Below are 20,413 nucleotides of genomic sequence, written 5' to 3' on the forward strand. Positions count from 1 at the left end.
TCAAAATTGGTTTCCGATTTTGCCACAATTGTACGACTTTATAATTATGCTATTAATCTATCAATCTATATCTATCAGCAGGACAGTCTGAAGTCCTTTCCAAGCAGCCCGCAATAAACGTTTGACCACTGACCCCTGAGATGGGGAGCTAAGTGAAGAGTTTCCCCAGTGGGACCAGTAATGTGTCACACTAGAATGTTCCCTCCTTACAGACTACATGCTGCACCTGACACTGACCAAAGCAAAAAAAAAAAAGGCCACTTAAGCTATCTGATTGCATTTCATCTGATCTTGGACGCAGGCGAGAGGTTGAAGTACTTCCACAAATGTACATTTTTATGTCAGCTCCCGAGTGAAATGTTCGTTTTAAAGTAAACTCAAGCTGTCAAAAAGAATCTTTTGCTGGAACAGTTAGGGAGCATGTACACCGTTTTAAACTATACTTCTATCAAACTCCATTCCAACTTGTATTACATATTTAATCAGCTAGAAGCGTGCATTAATTTGGATTTTGATGATAAAATACAAAAGCAATAGTGCTAAATGTTTTTTTTTTAAAAAAAAAACAATAATTAAAAATGTCGAATTTTCTGTTTTCTTGCAAGTAAAAATGCATTTCCTCTCAAATCGAAAACCTATTGACGTCGTATGCTGACACGTGATTTCAAGTGTCAAACTGTTTATGATTTTTATTCCGCCAAGAGAAGTGTTTCGTGGGCCTGCCTTGCTCTGTGGCTTTTACGAGACTTTTTACACGCTCATTTGCGTGGGGGAACGTCACATGAACGACACGCTGCCATGGTGACGCCGATGACGTCATTGCGTAGTTTGTAATTACTATTTGTCTCTTCAAAACACAACATCAACATTCACACTATGGGTGCAAGACGAAAAGGAATATTCGTGACGCCATTGTTGTGATGGCGTATTAAAGACATTTTTTTCTTTTTTTTTTTCGATTTCGAAAAATAACATGATTGTGTGCACACACAACTATGGAAATCCTTCGTTTTCGACTGAAGTATTTCCCCAATAAAAAAACAAAAAACAAAATAGCATTTCAGCCAGAAATCTTCACTTAATTCGGCCATTTCGCATTTAATTAACTTATATTAAATAACTGTTTTGGCAATTTTGAAAATATCAGCAACGTTCCTTTTTTAATAATCACTTAATTCCCATTTGAATATGATGAACTGATGAGAACACACAAATTAGCATTTTAAAGGGAGGTTAATTAGGGTGAATGATAATGAATTGAAAACATTTGAACTCATGTGACACATGCGCTCAGATTTAAATTCAGTTTGAAAAAATGTTTTTACTAGCTTGTAATAAAGTATAACAGAAGAGAATATCGTAAAAACAGAAGGCCAATCAATGTCCGCATGTGTTGTTTGTTTTGCCTTGCTGAGATTTATGCAACAGTAAAAATATCATAAAAATAATAACAATATTGCACGTTGAATCAAAGAAATGGTCCAATCCATATTTCTTGTCTTTTTATTGTAAAGGTTATATGAAACTATAGGCGATTCCTTTTAGGCTTCATCATGTAAACTTCACATGCAGTCTTTTTTTTTTTTTTTTTTTTTTACTCCAAATGATGATAATAATAATAATAATCATCATCATCATAATATCAAGATATTATTGAAAGATATTTCATCTTATCACGGCTCCTTATGTAAGACACTTGAAGACGACTCCCCCTTAGTCACCCCCCCCCCCAACCCCCCTGCATAAATAAAACAAAAACAAAACTAGTTGGGCTCTCTTAGAAAACCCTGTAAACAAAGAAAAACAATCAAATCCACCTAGAAAAACAATTAGCAATAATTAAGACATTTTTATTATTATTGTTTTCAACAATCTGACATGTTACATTTTGCTAAAAATACTTTTTTTCGTTTGTCTTTCCACTGTAATGGACCCACCTCACCTTTGTTGCCAATTGAAGGGGAAATGTTGTCCTTTTTAAGTGCTTTCTTTAAAAATAAAAAATAAAAAAATCCCCACTGGCACATTTCTGCACTCTCTCTATTACAAAAAGAAGGGGGAAACAAGCGAAAAACGTCCTCCACAAACTTCTTCTTCTACGAGCCCAGGTCCACTAAGTTGGACGACATAGGGTTCAGTATGGTGTCGTGGTGCATGGGGTGGTGGTGGTGGAGGTGGTGGTGGTGGTGGTGGTGCACAGAGTCGCCGCCGCCTCCGGGGACCGGGATGGCGCTGGGGCCGGGCGGAGGAGCCAGGCCGTGCAAGGGGGCCTGCAGCTGGCCGCCGCCGCCGCCGCCGCCGCCCGCGGAGCCGTGCAGCAGCAGCGCCGGGCTCGGGGGCGTGTGGTGGTCCGGCGTGCCCGCGGGCGTTTTGTCGTCGTCCGAGCTCCCCAAAAGAGTTTTACTTCCGTTCATGGAGGAAGTCAGTGGATTGGTGTTGTTATTGTTGTTGTTGCTGTTGTTGTTGTTGGCGTTCTCATTGTTCTCCCTGCAAACACACACATGCGGTCAATATTTTGCACATTTCAAAAGAATGCATTCCTTTGTCATGAGCGAAACATAAATGACGCACGCAAATGCTATTAAAAATATTGAACACATCGCCATTACAGTTGACAACGTGCATTGTCCGAGCTAAACGTTAGAAATCGTGAGTAATCGCTTCATTATTGCATCAACATGAACACAAATTCATCATTTTATTAACTTTACATTGATTGGCATGAACACCACAATTCAATATGACACAAAATGACATTTGTACACATCAATAATACACAGTGGACAAGTGTAACTATACTGTAAAGCCGTGTAATTTGTGTATTATAACAGTAAAAGTTAAATTAAATACACCTAAATTGTTTTTGGGTGGAAAATATTATAACAATGTATCTTTTGCTATTATATGTACTACAGCTGTCCTTATAAATGTTGGAAGACGTTTTAAAACATCATGCACACTGAAAAAACGTGACTGACCCCGATATTCCTCAAATAATAAAATCACATTTTAATCACGTGTAACCGATTTACATGTTCCAATGAAGTCAATTCAAAGAGCTTTTTTTTTTTCTTTCAGTGTCCCATTCTTGGAAGAAAACATGATCAGGCAGAACACATTTATTTTATTTTGAAATCAAACTAGAAGGCATTTTAGAATACCACAATCATGAAACAAAACTGCAATAAAGATAATTACACCCCAAGTGTACATATTGGTCATGTTTTGTGTGTGTGTGTTGAGAATATATGACTTCCGTGTGCATTAGGATTATGTATCATGGCAATAGGTGATGCATTTTAGTGAGATTTTAGTGATATTTGCTAAGTGTGTGTTATTATTACCACTTTAATCAGTTGGATATTTGCACTTTTTAAAAGCAGTTCCAATCCTGGACAACATGTTTTTTTGGTGGTTTGTTTTGTAGTGTGAAAATGTGGAATGCTTTTAATGGAGTGCTCCTCCTCTATAAAAAGGATTCGGAGCAAATTCTGCACGCCAACATGTGCGGCGCGCCTAAACATAAAGTCGTCGTCCCTCTCCCACACGTGCACGCGCGCGCGCCCCACGCGCTGTGTGGGAAGACGTGATTTATTTGCAGCTTTCAGCCTCGAATTATTGGCCTGAGGGTGAAAGAAGACACCGAGCATGCAAGCATGCAGCCAACACCTGACAGCAACATGTCTTCGTCCCCTTCGAAAGCACACGCGCGCACACAACCCTGAGGTGTTTTCTTGTGTGGTCATCTGCAGGATATAGCAACATATTTTGTATTCTTATAGCTCCTGAAAGCCCCAGTTATATATCATAAGTGTAGTTAATAAACATCAAAGACTTGTATCACCAGATGAGAGCGTGGCCTGTCCTTTTGTTTTCTTTCAACCATCACAACCGCTTCGATAAAATCATAAAAGTATGTTCACTTTTTTTTGAATGGGGAGCGTCACTAAAGTGTCTCAGCAACATGTTGCACGGAAGTTCACTTTTTCTGATGCTGCAATTTGGCGACCAAACATACAAAATGTATCAGCAATTGCTATAATATTGTTTTTCTTGTATGCCGCTATTTTATTTAACACAACAATCATGACTGAAAAAGTTCTATTTGTCTCCTCAACAATCAGTAATAATAATAATTTAAGAAAAAAAACAAAAACAAAACAAGAGTGCAGTTTATTTGGGGTTATTTTTGGCAAAACAACTGACCCGGGATCTGTTTTGGGTCATGAGCGTATAATTTTGGGAAAGGCGCCATTGTTGTGAAGTCATTGTGCTGAGGGAAAACACAATTATCCAGTGAACAGCGGCAGTAATTTGATTTCCAATATGGCAGGGTCCTATATTTAGGGTCAGGGCCCCCAAATGGGTCCAAGGCCAGGATTTATTGCAGCAGTGCAAAACTGTTGTAAACGTTACAATAATGAATGTAAATGTATGTTTTATGTGTGAATTAAGATGTACAGCATGTCGATGGCTGCTATGGCAATACACGAGTGAGGTTGAAAGGATACATTTGACGTCCTAGCTCAGGGGTCCTAAACTTGGGGTTGGGGCTGCAAAATGGGCCCTAAGATGTGGTTCTATTGGTGAGATACTATTTATGTTATTCAAATATAAAAGAGTTACATTAATGGAAAGGCGTGTCTTCTGTGGACATTGACATTGCTTTATGTACAGTATATTTGGATTCATTTCCAAAGGGCAGGGGGTCTCCAACTTTAGGGTCAAGGCCCTAAAACGGGTCCCAAGTCAGATTTTACTGGATCATCAGGAGTATAATACAGTACTGGAAAAATTATTCCCCCCAAATATTACATTAATTGCACAAATGCAAACGTACACATTATCACCATTTTATGTGTAGTATATCTCAATGTTGTGGCAATAGATGATGTATTTTACTGAGGTTACGTACAAGGTGCCAAAAGTTTGCTTTATGGAATAGTCAAATACAGTCAAAATATTAAATATGAAAATTACAAGCGGGTTGGGAGTCGGATTGGTTTTAATGGCGGCGGCCCTAAAAGTTGGGCGAGGGCCCCAAAATAGATCCCAAATTGTGATTTTGATGGGACATCAGGAGTCATTGTTTGAATCAATACATTGAGGACATGAATGTAATAATTGTCACATTCAGTGACTAAATTTGAATGGAAATCTATGATGTATAATAGGGAGGTTGGGTGTGCGATGAATAAAAGCTTGATCTATGGAATGATCACGTCATCCAAATATAAAATATATATATAAATGTAGTACAACTGGATTCACTATACAGCAGGGGTCCTAAAAGTTAGATGAGGGGCCCAGTTGCGGTGTAATGGCTCGTAGACATATGTTGTTGTTATTACACATTCAGTGTCTTCTGAGTACATTTTGACCGATACTGTCAATATTAATTTGAAGACAATTTATTTTAGGAACAAATAAATACCTTCATGGAATGGTCAAGCATAGTCAAAATATATATATATGTAAAAATCCACAAAATATAAAATATGCCATGGCCGAGTAAAGTCAAAATATAAAAAATATAGGTTGGGAGTGTGCAGCTGGATATGGCAAGGGTCCTACAAGTTTTGTTTTGATTGGCTCATCAGAAGCAAAATCTTTTTTTTTTTTTTTTTAATTATCAAATTGAATTTATGAATGCGAAATGTTAAATGTCATCTTTATAGGTACAGAATAGTGTCTATCCATTTTATGGCGCATTTTAGTGAGCTCGGGTGCATGCCGGACGAAAGCTTATCCCAAATGTAAAATAGTCAAGTGAATGGGAAAAGCTCTCCCCACCTTGCTGAGCGTCTGAGTAGTAGTAGTAGTAGTAGTAGAGGTAGTAGAGGTAGTAGAGGTAGTTTACATGCGTTCCCCAAAGCAGCTGGAGTCCCAAGGGCTCACCTCTCCTTGGCCTCTGCCGCGCGGTCCCGCTGCCGCCGGTTCTTGAACCAGTTGCTGACTTGCGTGGTGGTGAGTCCCGTGGCCTCGGCCAGCTCTCGCTTCTCGCGCGGGGACGGGTAGGGGTTGTGCGTGTACCACTCGCGCAGCACGCTGCGACTCTTCTCCTTGAAGCAGTAGCTGGTCTCCTCGCCGTCCCAGATGGAGCGCGGCAGGGGGAACTTCCGACGCACTCGGTACTTGCCCACGGCGCCCAGCGGCCGTCCGCGCAGCTTCTCCGCCTCGACGTAGTGCGCCTTCAGCCACAGCTGCTGCAGCTTGGGGTGGTTGTGCGCCGAGAACTGGTGGCTCTCCAGGATCTTGTAGAGTTCGCGGAAGTTGCCGCGGTGGAAGGCCACCACCGCCTTGGCTTTTAGCACGCTCTCGTTCTTGTGGAGGTGCTCGCACGCCGGCAGCGACCACAGGAAGCGGCCCAGGCGCTCGATGTTGCCGCCCTGCTGCAGAACCTCGCACACGCACGCCACTTGCTCCTGCGTGAAGCCGAACGTCGGCAGCATGGACATGGTGGACAAGCTGGGGGGACTTTGTGGGTGCTTCCCACTCAGTCCATAAGGTGACACTCCACTCCGGCCATGGAAAAAAACAAAAAAAACAAAACAAAACCAACCAACTCCTTCCCCCAAAGTTGGGGAGAAACCAAGACAAAAAAAAGTTGCCGCAGTCTTCTCCTCCTCCTCCTCCTCCTGCTTCTCCAAGCTTGTCGTGGAGGAGCTCCCTTTTAAAAATATTATTCCAAGCTGGCAAACACGCGCGGACGTGCAGCCTGATTGGTCGGTCACCCGAGCCCGGGGACGGCGCGGAAGAGACAATAGCCCGGCGTGGAATTATTCGCCATGGTGACGCTGTCACTCAAAAAAAAAAAAAAAAAAAAAAAAAAAAGTAACCTGACGCGCGTGGAGGTGGAGGTAGCGTTCTTCCCGTCCGCCACTGGAAATATTACGCGCACACAGACGCGTCCAAAACAGAGAAAAGAAAAGGAAAAAAAAGGTTCACCTCACTTTGACGGACACCTGGAGGAGCCAAAGAACGTCTGGTGACGGGGGCGCGCACGTCGAGTTCGAGGAGGAGTACACCGGAGCGCGCACAAGTCAATGAGGATGACGTGCTGCGTTCGCTTGCAAAAGACGGATTCGTTTACACGCACGAGAAAAGACTGAATCACTATCACAATAGTTTGTGAGCGTGTGTGTGTGTGTGCGCGCGCGCGTGAATGGTGAGGTTGGATTTAATATTCAGATGTATTGTTGCACAGGTGCATGCAGTTGCGCTCATACGTTTACACACCCTGGCAGATGTTTCCCTGTGAAAAACTTGCATTTAGATGTGTACTAGTAAAGTTTGATTTGATCTCAGAAAAGGTTTTGTCACTCCTGACTTCTCGAATGAGGACATTAAAAAAAAAAAAAAAAGTAATGTTAAAAAATGCGGCAGAAGACAAAAGAGTGGGAAAGTGCATATGTAGAATTCAAACATATTTCTGTCTCTTTGCATATTTAATTTTTCATTTCTCCAGAATTTAATGAACATGTATTTTTTTTTCTCTTAAATTGATAGTTTTTTTTCTTTGCCTTTAATAAAACTTAAATATATTAATCAAATTTGGAGAAATAGTTAAGACACCAGACTATGTTTTTTTTTTTTGGGTTGCAAGAAAAGTGAGGCAATATCCACCACAAAATGATTCATGGATTGAAATAATCTCTATCTACCTATGATCCTCAAAACACATTAACATTATTATTAAATTACAATTATCACATAAGTAAATTAAAAATCAAAGTATGCATTAAAATAGTGGCGTACAATAATTTTTCCACATCGCTGGGTCAAATTGGCGGCTTTAAAAACGCTTTAACAGACTGTAACAGATAACTGAATGGCCGTTTGTACAATTAAGAGGAGCTTTTTGTGTGTAATAAAGTGAATTGGCACTAAGCACATTTGACAGAATGATGGACTTAAGATGACTGATGGCAATTGTTGAAGAGAGCACATTGCACCTGAAATGGATACAGCGAGAATAAAACAAAACAAAACAAAACAAGGAAACCATTTAAAACCTACTTGCATGTGAAGGAAATCCTATTATATTACTAGAAACTAAAGTTAAATTAAAATAATATTATTGTAATTATTATGAATTACTACAAGTAGTAATGCAATTTGGCACTTTGCAATGACTGAATATTACAATATAAACAGTGCTTCTGCTATAGTGAAATATGTTTGCAAGTTTGACCGGTGGGACTTTTAAAGGTGGTCAAATGATCGGCTTCATACATTAAACAAAAACACTCAAGTTGCTACGTGCAGTGGGGAATAAATATGTAGACATATTTACATATGATTGTAAAGTATTTTCCTAATATTTACCATAATGAAGGGGACCATTTATTTCTTGAAGAGCTTGAGGACAAAGAGCAATATAGAAATTAGGCTATGACATTTGACCAATTCAGAGACATAAAAGAGTGACGTGCAATCACAGGTCAATTTGTAAAAAAAAATTCATCCATCCATTTTCTGAATTATGTTAAATGATGCTGAGTTGAACAATGAATACCGCTTGTGAATAACAAGTCTGTGTCAACAAAGTCATTTCAAAACAATCAGAATACAAATAAAAATATAACATACTAATTTAACAAAATTCGAAATACATTTATTTAAAAAAAAAATCTATCCATAGTACTGGGATAAAAAAACGCAAACCCACAAAAAAAGCAAAGCAACAGGTTGTCCAGTGACAACCTAACCAACACCTATTTTAGCCAATCAGAAGCCAGAAGAAAGCACCGGGAGTTTCTGGAATTCCTTAAAGATTATAGTGTATCGTACATTTTAAAAGATTATAGTGATCGAACACAGTTAACAATATAAATTAAAAAAAAAAAATCGAAACTAAAGCAATAATGGTGTCAAGAATAATAACATAGCATTATATTTATTATATATTACAAATACAATTATAATTAATCTGTTTTATTTTTCTTATAGGCTTGCCTGTCCATTCTGTTTAAAGATGGAGTTTTGAAAAGTCCCCACCTTGCATGATTTTTCAAATTCTTTGGTCTAAAATGTGTTTTACTTGTAAAACAGGAAAAAGTACAAAACAAATATTGGGTTAAAATCAATAGTGAGGACACTGACAAAGACGATTGTGTGGCAATTGCTATGGAGCACCACAGGGTGCTGTGCTGGTGCCCCTGACAGTGTTTGTAAACATCCCTTTCTTACAGATGAAGCCTGATCAGAACTCTTAAGGAAGAATTATTACCACTGCTGATGAATGCAGATCGCCTTTCCCCTAATAGGCCCCCCGCCTGTTTTCACAACCTCCCGCTGCTCGGCCCTCCGCCGAGACCTCCGCTAATTCGGCTGATTGTTGCAAGATGTCGCAAAGGCGTACGCGCCGTTGGGGGACAACGCTCGACGCTGGAAGACCCGCAGCGAGCGTTCCTACTGAGACGAGCGCCACGAGGGACTGATGAGGAACATTCTTGAAGGACGGGCGCTCCAAACGCAGGGACGTTATTAAAGCCAGAAGCTCGGTGTCCATACCGGTTAGTTGGACGCCGATGATGGCCCAGCCAATAATTGTTTGTTTACATCTATCCTGTTACCTCAGAGTCCGGGGAGGAGATGAAACCACTTTTAAACACTCAGACACATTCATGCTTCAGATTGGATGCTTTGAACACTCACGGACCTTCATGAAAAAGAAGAAAAACAGAAAGTTACACACAAAATGGACTTTCTGAACAATTATCTTCTATTGGCAACAAGTTTGGAATGCCGTGACTTGAAACATGGTTATTACCACCTTAAAAAAAACATTTCACACATAATGTACTTTCGTATCTGTAGCATCCATTGTAATGCTGAGCAGCCAGTGTACCATTTTCCGACAGTTCTACTTCTGTAGTTGTTAAATAAATTTTAAAAAATTACTTCACAATTTTTTTTTTTGCCAGCACGCTAGTTCGCCAATTAATCAATAAAGAAATATAGTTTCGATATTAAATTGAGCAACAATCTTTGGTTGCTGAGACAACTAACCAAGGCAAAAACAACTCTATTACTGGAAAACTATAGCATAAAGTTGCATGTTAAAATAATTACAATGATGATGAACGACAATAATGATTATTATTTGTTTGTCTTTCTTTCATTTGGAGCATCCATAAGAGGTGGCATTATTTTTCATTTTTAATATTTATTATTTTTATTTGACATTTCGAAGATTCAAGTGTTTGGGATTTGGATTTTCTCCTTAAACGGGTGCAATGCAATCCACATTTTCATGAAGGTCTCTGTTATTGGGAATGCGAAAAAAATGTAAATGGCAAATTGAAATTTTAAAATATGCACACAGTGGTGCCTTGAGATACAAGTTTAATTTGTTCCGTGATCAAGCTTGTAACTTAATACAGTCATATCCAAATCATCTTTCCCATTTGAAATGAATGGAGATGCCATTAATCCGTTCCAGCCTCCCCCCAATAACAACCCAAATATTTGGAATGTGTTTAAAAAAGAAAAATAACAATCTATAAAACTCTATAGAGAAATTTACAGAAATGACATAATCAAATAGAATGAAAAGAATCAAAGTTTCTACCACATTCTTTGCTTCAATTCAATGGACATTGTGCTGCTTCATCTGGTGTGTGCACCTTGGCCACCCGAGGGCAGTATAATACAGACAGAGACACATGAAGAAGTGTTGGACAACTGACTCAGTAAGCTGCGGTAATATTAGTCATTTTTCATAAAGGATAAACAATATACACCTGTGAGTATTGTTTTATTATCGGTCTACATGCGTTGCTCCACCTTTTGTGTTCAAACATCCATGGGTTAAAGGGCTATAACACTGATACTATATGTTAGCCTGCCTATGGCGTTTTGCATTATTTTATGATTTAAGCATTAGACTAAAGTTTATTAAGACAAAGCTATGTGGTTGTTTTAAATACACCATGTGTAGTTCTTTTGTTTTATGCTTAGCTTTACAGCAAACTTCAACTGGGACTTGCAATGAACAGCTTGAGGCCTCTTTTTGAAGAATTGTTCACTATCTGCAAAAACTGTTGCTTGTTGTGATTTGAGTTCACCGCCACCATACAGCGCTCGCATCTAAAATCGTTGCTTTCTAGTCAAAGCAAAACATTTTTTTTTCCAAACAGCAGCATGTATCTAAAAAAAACAAAACATAATTTGAGTCAACAGTAACGCACGACACCACTGTATTTTGCTGCTAAATGTTTCTTAAACATCACATGAGACAATAGAGTAGATGTATTGCTAAAAGGGCATCTCAGCATCCCAGTGGCAGCAACAAGTCTGTTTTCCTACAATGCTCTGTGTGTGTGCGTGTCATTGCTGTTGAGGTCAGCGTCAATCCACTCCATCAGTCACTCCTCTGCTTGATGCGTGTTTATTTTCAGGAGTCTTGCAGTCATTCCAGCCTCACACACTGCGCTCCTTATGCGCCGTCCCCGACGTTTTTTGCGCCAGGCCGCATTTTGGACCACTTCTCATACACACATTTTACGCTCGCTAACCCTTAATGGGAAAACGTGACCTCAGAGCTGCCTTTCGTCAAAAGCTGCGGCGTGGACAGATGGAAGGTGCACGTTGCTGTGCGGAATTATGCTAAAACCACGATTATCGTCTATTATTTCGGGATGGTGGGGAACAAACTACTGCATGCAATTTCTTAACTACTATATAAACTATGTGGACAAAAGTAGTGGGACATGTGGCCATTAGACCAACCACCTGTCAAACCTTTGCCACTGTTACACCTTTATTCACTGTACAGTACAATACAGTAGTTTTAAGTAACTTTTGACCATGTTTAGTTGGTAAGGCCCGCGACCCTTGTGAGGATAAGCGGCTCAGAAAATGGATGGATGGATGGATAGTTGGTAAGCAAGTGTAATGAGAAGTTATCCAATGTACAATAACATTTTGATGGACTCACCCTTCACTCTGAAGACAACAAATGCATTCAAGGTTGTGTGTTGCAGAAGACGGGTGGATACTTTTAAATATTCATAAAAGAACACTTCAAAACAATAAATTGTGTACTCACGCTTACTTTGCTGATTGTGTATTCCTGAGAGGTCTCTTCCAGTATTAATCCCATGCTTCTTTAATTATTTACATCGACCTATTTTTGCTTTAGCCATATTGTACTGAGCAGCGTGGACAATAAGTTCCATTTCAGGTTCTCTGTTCACCATTGCACTTTTCCTTTGGCGTCCCTGAAACATTGATGGGAATCCAAGAAAAAGCAAAACAGACAAGTCCCCAGGGATTTGCTGAGGTCACAATTTATTGAATTTTATTAACAACCGGAACTGTCGTACAAGGGTAAAAAGAAGTTCATTACTATTATATTACCAAATAAACATAAGAAATTGTGTAGTCACCATTAAATTTGATCAGTGTGTATATAATGACATGTGAATAACTTTCCTGGTTTGCACTAAGTTCCAATTTGGCCAAACCTGATAAAAAAAAAAAAATCTTAGCTAAAAATAAATAAATAAATAAACAAGAAAAAGCAAAATACAAAAGTCACCGCTGACTTTTGTGGGACCTCCTGTTACATTTTCCAGGAAAAAAAAAAAAAAACTCAGAAATTCATAATTTTATGAATTCATGGCTATCCAACTTCAGAGGCTTTACTGTATTAAAGCCTGCACAGTATTTGACAATAAATATCCAATCTTTTCGTTGTGGACAACCTGCTCGCCTCCGCCAAGGGACCACTCTATGGGATCAGATGAAAGTCCTTCTTGCTGAGCATCAAAGTGACCAGAAGGCTACGACGCGAAACTGGATCATGATAACCAATTGCTTCTGATCTTGGTACACATTGAAAATAGCTATTAAAATCACTCTTTGGGGCCTGGAACATGCGGGACGAGTTAGGTTCCCGCCTTTGAAGGAGCAGAAAAAGAAGACCCGGCGACGATGGCCGCAATGTTGTTCCAGCGGTGGCTATGAGCTCGGCGAGGGAACTTGTTTTGGAAAGTTAACGCAGCGAGGCGGACATAAAGGAGTGTGGATTTGATGTGTGGTTTTCACTGCCAGTTATTTCTTTTCAGCAAACATGGCGTGGCCAGAGCAAAGGCTTCCTCGCTGCTGTTAATGACAGCTCTGCACAGACGGGGTGGAAGAAAGGCCGCTTGTGACATGAACATGTATTTATTTACATTTTTGGGGGTGGCATGTATTAAAAATGTTTTCTGGGGTCACAAAAGTGTCTCAGATGTGTGAATGTTATAGCTCTTGGGGATTCCAAAAGCGTGGAGGTGGTGCGTGATAAGTTTTATGGTGGTGTAATAGCCATAATATGGGTTTTTGAAACTACTTTTGTCACATTCTTTGATCATGTATACATTACATGATGGATTCGAATGGGCTTTTTTCCCCAGGCTGTGCACAGGGGAGTGGGGGTGCGCCATTTCTGTCAGGGTGTTGAATGGGGTGCATGAATAAAACAGTTTGTGAAAGGCTTTTTTTTTTTTTTTTTAATACTATAGTAACCTACTGCATACTGTGTGCGAGGCAGAGGAGGTGCGCCATCTCTGGCAGGCTGTTATATATGACAGTACTACACGGTATCGTCGTACAGTATTATGGTGTATAACAGCCTCTCCCAAACCTTATATTTCACGCACCCCCCACTCCCTCTGCCCCAAACACACATTAAAAAGACATATGATCAAAATGAGACAAAATAATACAATAATAAAATAGCAAGCTAGTTGAAAAAAAGGACCATCATTATTTTCACATTTCTTTTAATATCCTGAGAGAGATGGCGAATCCGCTATGCCACACACAGTCCAGTGGAGGAATACTATGGTGCAAAACAGTCTTTCCCAAATGTTTTCGTTCATGTGACCCCTTCAATATCCTGACAGAAATGACGCACCCCTGTACATCGCACAGCCTCCCAAAAAAGGCCATTTGAAAGAACCTTGTGTTAAAAATATGATTGAAATGTGACAAAATGACAAAAATAGCCATTAACCCCCCCATTCAAATTCCTGACAGAGATGGCGCACCCCCGTCCCCTGCGTAAACCCTTGAAAGAAATAAAATGAAATTGTTGATTATAGAAAGACACTATGGTATCCCTACACTCTACATGTTTCCTCCCTATATTGTATAATCTCCTACATCGATTAATGCTTTCTCCTCACGCAGTATTCTTAACTTTTTTACAGTGTTGGAAGTCGCACATCAAGAAGGAATTTATTAAAAAAGGAGCAGCCGTAATTAGTGATGTGCTAATGCTAGAATTTGTACCCATGCCTGCGTGCGGGGATTTTTACGGCTTCGCTGTGGTTTTACTCGAAACGTAGCCGTGACCCGGGTGTCACGGGCCATATGGCCGTAAATAGTTGTTTGATAGAGTCAGCGGCGGCACTGACACTGCTGTGGGGAACCACTCGAGGCGCATCACCACGCAGCCGCAGGGCATTCCTGGATAAAGTGGCACATGTTTGGTTTGGAAGCACTTCATCACAGTGTCGCAAGGATGCCACTTTGCTAACCATAACCAACTGGTGGAAGAGGAATCCTGGTTTTGGTGTCCTGAATCGTACAACCATAAGTGAAAGCGCTACTGTAATGCATTTTAAGCAGCAACTGCATTGCACGGAACCCTGCTATAACGTGGTTCATATTTGGCGTCCCCACAATATCGCATATTTTCAAGGGTACGACGGTCAACAAAATGACCAAAACCGGGTCTAGCCCACCTCCTTGAAGCGTTACGCCAAGCACAGCGCTGGATTTGCGCTCGTCAGGAAAAATAGAGCCCTTACTATGGTCTCATGTTGTGCCACAACATACCGGGTAGCACTGAGCTCAACTGGATGCAGATGCAGCACAATTAAGCGCTAGAAAAAGAGGCTATTCCTCTACTGGGGTGCGAGGGCCAATCGCCAAGTGTGCGAGGGGGAGCCGCTGACTGGAATTTGTTCTCGATTGTCCAGTTCAGTGGTGTTGGGTCGTGTCGCTCGGTGTGTCGTTGTTCCCACAGAGCACAGAGCATATATGCCAGTGAGTAATGCAGTATACTTTGTTTGCATGTGGTGCTCCCCATATGTGTTATAGTAGAAGTTGTTTAAAAGTTGATAATTAACATAACATCTATGCTAATTTCCATTTGTCTGTCTCTGGCATTTCGCATGATATGTTATCGAATCATCCTGCACAGTGGGAGACCACCATGAACGGCCAGACTATGAGCCGATAATGACGTACATCACGAGCTCGGGGCGATCCAGACTGTTCGGATCAGTTGTGGAGGTCACATCCAGTGAAAGCTGCCGTGCAAATGGTGTTGGTGGTGGGGTCGGGGGGGGGGTTCGGGGATGAGGTGCTTGGGCGGGAGTAAGACGATCTTTCCTCCCAAGCAAAGAGAAGGGATTACTGTCTATTTGCTCCCAAATTGCAATAATAGCCTTCTTCTCTCATTCTACAAGGCCACCCGCACATGTGCTGCTGAGACAGCTAGCCATACGTTTGCTAGACGTCCATTTGTCTGTTGAGGAATGCAAAACTCTGTGCCACGGAAACACGCAAAACTCAATCGAGAAAACATGAGGTACACCTGAGATCCAATAGAAGAGCGGTGTCAAAAATATTGCCCTCGTGAATGGTCTAGAAATGGTTTGTGAGTGGTTGTCAAGTAGTTTGCTAATGGCTAAAATTGATAAAATACTGTCAACCACGTGATAAGATGTACATGTGTGCAAAAACTGCAACTTTTATTTTATGAAGGCGTAACACCAATAATTGGTCTTCTTTTTAGGAAATAAAGGTAGCAGACAAGTGCATTAGTAACAGTTTGAACAGTGTGAATTATGCTGTAAACACTAAAAAATGGCAATTGTTATTGCTTTGGCTCAATCTGAAGACACAGGCTGCTATTTTTTTTTTTTAAACAGCGCTAGCCATAATGTCTGCTCGGTAGAAGTTGAGCGGCACTATGTTTGTTTATGGACTAGACGTGTGGCGACAGGGCAAGGCACCTATTCTTGTCCCTTACCGAATATGTTCTGTGCGCAAACCCTAGTAACAGCACTGCTTATTACATACAGTAATTGCCACTACATTTTCTTGCTAGCTTCGGGTGGCACGGAGATAAGTGGTTAGCAGATCCGCATCACAGTTCTGAGGATGGGGGTTTGAATCCGGGCTCCTGCCTTCCTGTGTGGAGTTGGCAACTTCTCCCCGTGCTTGCGTCGGTTTTCTCCGGGTACTCCAGCTTTCCCACATTCCCAAAATGCATGCATGTTAGGTTCATTGAAGACTATAAATTGTTCATAGGTGTGAATGTGAGTGTGAATGGTTGTTTGTCTATATGCGCCCTGCCATTGGCCGGTGAGCATCCAAGGTGTTGGCTAAGGTTAGCTGGGATAGGCTGCAGCTCACCCGTAACCCTAATGACGATAACTGCAAGCGGTAAAGAAAATGGATGGCTGGGTAGTTTTGGGCAGAAGTCAAGGAAAAATTGCGGCATACTGTCACGAGCCACATTAAATGACATGGAAGGCTGGATCTGGTCCACGGTAGTATGACGTGTGATTTGGAGCATACGCCATGAAAGAATTGGTTTGAGGGGCCGTATATCCCAGCTTGTAAAGTTGAAACTTGGCATACAGCTCTTGTTTTGGATCTCAATACAGGTTTACCTAATGTTGTGGCCGATAGATAGAAAAAGTTACAGCTGTATAGAAGTTGCAGCAAATGTTGTGTGTGAGGTCTCTGTATAATTCCATCACATCTTTCAGCCTCTTCCAAATGAATATGCAGTTTTGAAACTCAACCCTTTTTCGATGCACGCTAATTCTTTTTGATGCTATCAGCGCCTCAAGCCCGCGAGGCCGGCAGATGGCTAATCCGGTTGTGGAGTCTCATCGCGGGCCGCTGTCCTAACGAGGGAATAATTTCATAAGAGGGCCTCGAATATTCATCACAGGTTGGAAACAGGCCATCATAATAACAGACACGTTTGCTTCCCGGTTGGCTGTGAATGTGCTTTTATGTGTGCGAGTGTGTCTGAGTGCCAGTAGCAGTGGGGCTCAGCCAAGCTAATTGATGGGTCATTAATGGAGAATTTACACCTTTGGGTCAGGTCAAAGCTAATCATTGCTTACCATGCAGCTGCAGTCCAGCCACAGCTGTTTCCCTCCAGACGTTCTGTCTTTTATTTACACCTTTCTTTTGTCTCCACGAGGCTATGATGAAGAGGCCCACAACCATGAGAGAGCGGAGATGAAAATGAAACGCTCGTAAATTGTGGGACGTGGCCGTAAAAATGTGGAAGCCGACCACATGGGGAAACGGCCGGCTCGTGAAAAGATGAAATTATTTACTGCTCAGCGGGAAGTCACAGTCGAGCCTTCAATGAAATATACATCTATATATGTAGAGAAGGAGGGAGGGGGGGGAGCATCTTTTTAAAGTTTGGAGCCGTTTATCACGTCGGATTTCATCGTTATGCAGTTTCTTGCAGACGAAGAAGTGCCTCAGGGTCAGAAAGTTAATATGGGAAACACACATACACACAAATGCGCAGAGTGGTGTAGCAGGTTGAAGGAAGGGGGGGGGGGGGTAGTCGGGGTTGTTGCAGTCAGAGTCATATTTACATCTGCCGGTGTAATATTATCAATAAAAGCCAAGAGTACAGCAGGCCACCATAACTCACAGCAGACAGGCAGCCAGCTGTTCAGAGTTCATCTTCCTCTGACATGACCGAAGGATGAAGGGGGGGGGGGGGGGGGGAGCAAAGAAGGCCAAGTGGACACAGAAAGTGGGAATATGTGTAAAGAAGGATAAATATAAGAAAGATCTTGCATGGGGTGGAAAATATTTCTGAATTCGCATTGAAAACAACTTTTATTACACACATGCACCAAAACATTAGGGCACACATGACCCAATAATACTACAACAATAATTGTGCTTGTGGTGCGCAGCACTAGAAATGCATTGCGTAATACTGTAGTTGTATAACCCCAATTCCAATGAAGTTGGGATGTTGTGGTAAAACAGAATACAATGATTTGCAAATCATGTTCAACCTTTATATAATTGAATACACTACAGACAAGATATTTAATGTTCAAACTGATAAACGTGATTGTTTTTAGCAAAAAATCATTGACTTAGAATTTTACGGCTGGAACACATTCCAAAAAAGCTGGGACAGGTGGCGAAAAAGACTGAGAAAGTTGAGGAATGCTCATCAAACACCTGTTTGGAACATCCCACAGGTGAACAGGCTAATTGGGAACAGGTGGGTCCCATGATTGGGTATAAAAGGAGCTTCCCTTCATTTATTCACAAGCAAAGATGGAGCGAGGTTCACCTCTTCGTGAACAAGTGCGTGAGAAAATAGTCGAACAGTTTAAGGACAATGTTCCTCAACGTACAATTGCAAAGAATTTAAGGATTTCATCATCTAGGGTCCATAATATCATCAAAAGGTTCAGAGAATCTGGAGAAGTCACTGCATGTAAGCGGCAAGGCCGAAAACCAACATTGAGTCCCCGTGACCTTCGATCCCTCAGGCGGCACTGCATCAAAAACCAACATCAATGTATAAAGGATATCACCACATGGGCTCAGGAACACGTCAGAAAACCAATGTCAATAAATACAGCGCTACATCCGTAAGTGCAACTTGAAACTTTACGATGCAAAGCAAAAGCCATTTATCAACAACACCCAGAAACGCCGCCGGCTTCTCTGGGCCCGAACTAATCTAAGATGGACTGATGCAAAGTGGAAAAGCGTTCTGTGGTCCGACGAATCCACATTTCAAATTGTTTTTGGAAATTGTGGACGTCGTGTCCTCCGGGCAAAGAGGAAAAGAACCTGTTATGGACGCAAAGTTCAAAAGCCAGCATCTGTGATAGTATGGGGCTGTGTTAGTGCCAATGGCATTGGTAACTTACACATCTGTGAAGGCACCATTAATGCTGAAAAGGTTTTGGAAAAACATATGCTGCCATCCAAGCAACATCTTTTTCATGGACGCCCCTGCTTATTTTAGCAAGACAATGCCAAACCACATTCTGTACGTGTTACAACAGCGTGGCTTCGTAGTAAAAGAGTGCGGGTACTAGACTGGCCTGCCTGCAGTCCAGACCTGTCTCCCACTGAAAATGTGTGGCGCATTATGAAGCATAAAATATGACAACGGAGACCGCGGACTGTTGAACAGCTGAAGCTGTACATCAAGCAAGAATGGGAAAGAATTCCACCTACAAAGCTTCAACAATTCTTGTCCGTTTATTGAATGTTGTTAAAAGAAAAGGTGATGTAACGCAGTGGTAAACATGATCCTGTCCCAGCTTTATTGGAACGTGTTGCAGCCATAAAATTCCAAGTTAATGATTATTTGCTAAAAACAATAGAGTTTATCAGTTTGATCATTAAATATATTGTCTTTGTAGTGCATTCAATTAATTACAGGTTGAAAACTATTTGCAAATCATTGTATTCTGTTTTCATTTATGTTTAACATAAACTTCATTGGAATTAGGGTTGTACATTTGTATACATACTTGTATCTGTTTTAAAAGAAGAAGAGGAGAAAAAAAAAATAATTTCACTTGGGGATTAATATCTATCTTTGAATGTTGGGATTTTTTTTTTAAAGCAGATTTTCAGCTGTATTTGTGGAAGTGTCCCTTTGCAGATAGTTGTAAAGTAACCAAAATATGAGAGGCCTTCTAAAAAAATGAATTGAGCTCTCACAGACTCAAATGCAAGCATTGTTGATACATTGGATGTTGTGGCTTAGCTGGAGGATTTCATTTAGGGAGCACAAAAATTTGAAAAAATTAAATGAACAATAATTAAAAAAACAACAACTTTCAAAGTAGTTTGTGACAGTTTACTGTATGTACCATATAGGCTATAGGGAATTTTGATTCCATTTACATGTAAACGGTGCAGATCCATATTAATTGACCTTGGCTGAGCTGAGGTCTGTGTTCTGTTTAGCGCCCATCGAGTTTTGGTATTTATTTGAGAAAATTGTAACGTTACTACTTATGTTTCTATTGTCGATTGCATACTGATGTGAGTCATTATTTACTTATTCTACTGACCAATCCTGTTCGGTCAAGCCAGGCATTGCGTTTCATTTTTTGCGACGGATCTCTTCACACGACTGATCAGCGACCACGCTCGACTTCAACCGGGCTGACCTTTGTGAAATGACATCAAAGTGTGCCACTGATCAGCTTCATCAGGGACCACCGTGACCAGCAGCCAATCAGGTCACATCTCGTTTAAGGAAAAACAGGCGGGGGTGGGGTGGGGGTGGCTGAGTTATCCAGCATCATGAAATTCTTTAATGCAGACTACTTCACTTTCAGCAAGGAGGAATTTCAAACTCAATTCAACATTT

General features: G+C 40.9%; 1 protein-coding gene across 1 annotated transcript; it reads right to left on the reverse strand.

Annotated features, from left to right (window-relative positions):
- Positions 1-1,745: 1,745 nt before the first annotated feature.
- On the reverse strand, positions 1,746-6,646 carry six2a (SIX homeobox 2a). The gene is made up of 2 exons (XM_061690193.1): positions 5,899-6,646; positions 1,746-2,487 (listed from the first exon to the last, which is right to left on the reverse strand). The coding sequence occupies exons 1-2, from the start codon at positions 6,456-6,458 to the stop codon at positions 2,097-2,099; spliced, it is 951 nt and encodes a 316-aa protein (XP_061546177.1). The 5' UTR covers positions 6,459-6,646; the 3' UTR covers positions 1,746-2,096.
- Between the last annotated feature and the right edge of the window lie 13,767 nt (positions 6,647-20,413).

This window comes from Phycodurus eques, chromosome 11 (assembly GCF_024500275.1).
Source record: "Phycodurus eques isolate BA_2022a chromosome 11, UOR_Pequ_1.1, whole genome shotgun sequence".
Lineage (NCBI taxonomy): Eukaryota > Metazoa > Chordata > Actinopteri > Syngnathiformes > Syngnathidae > Phycodurus > Phycodurus eques.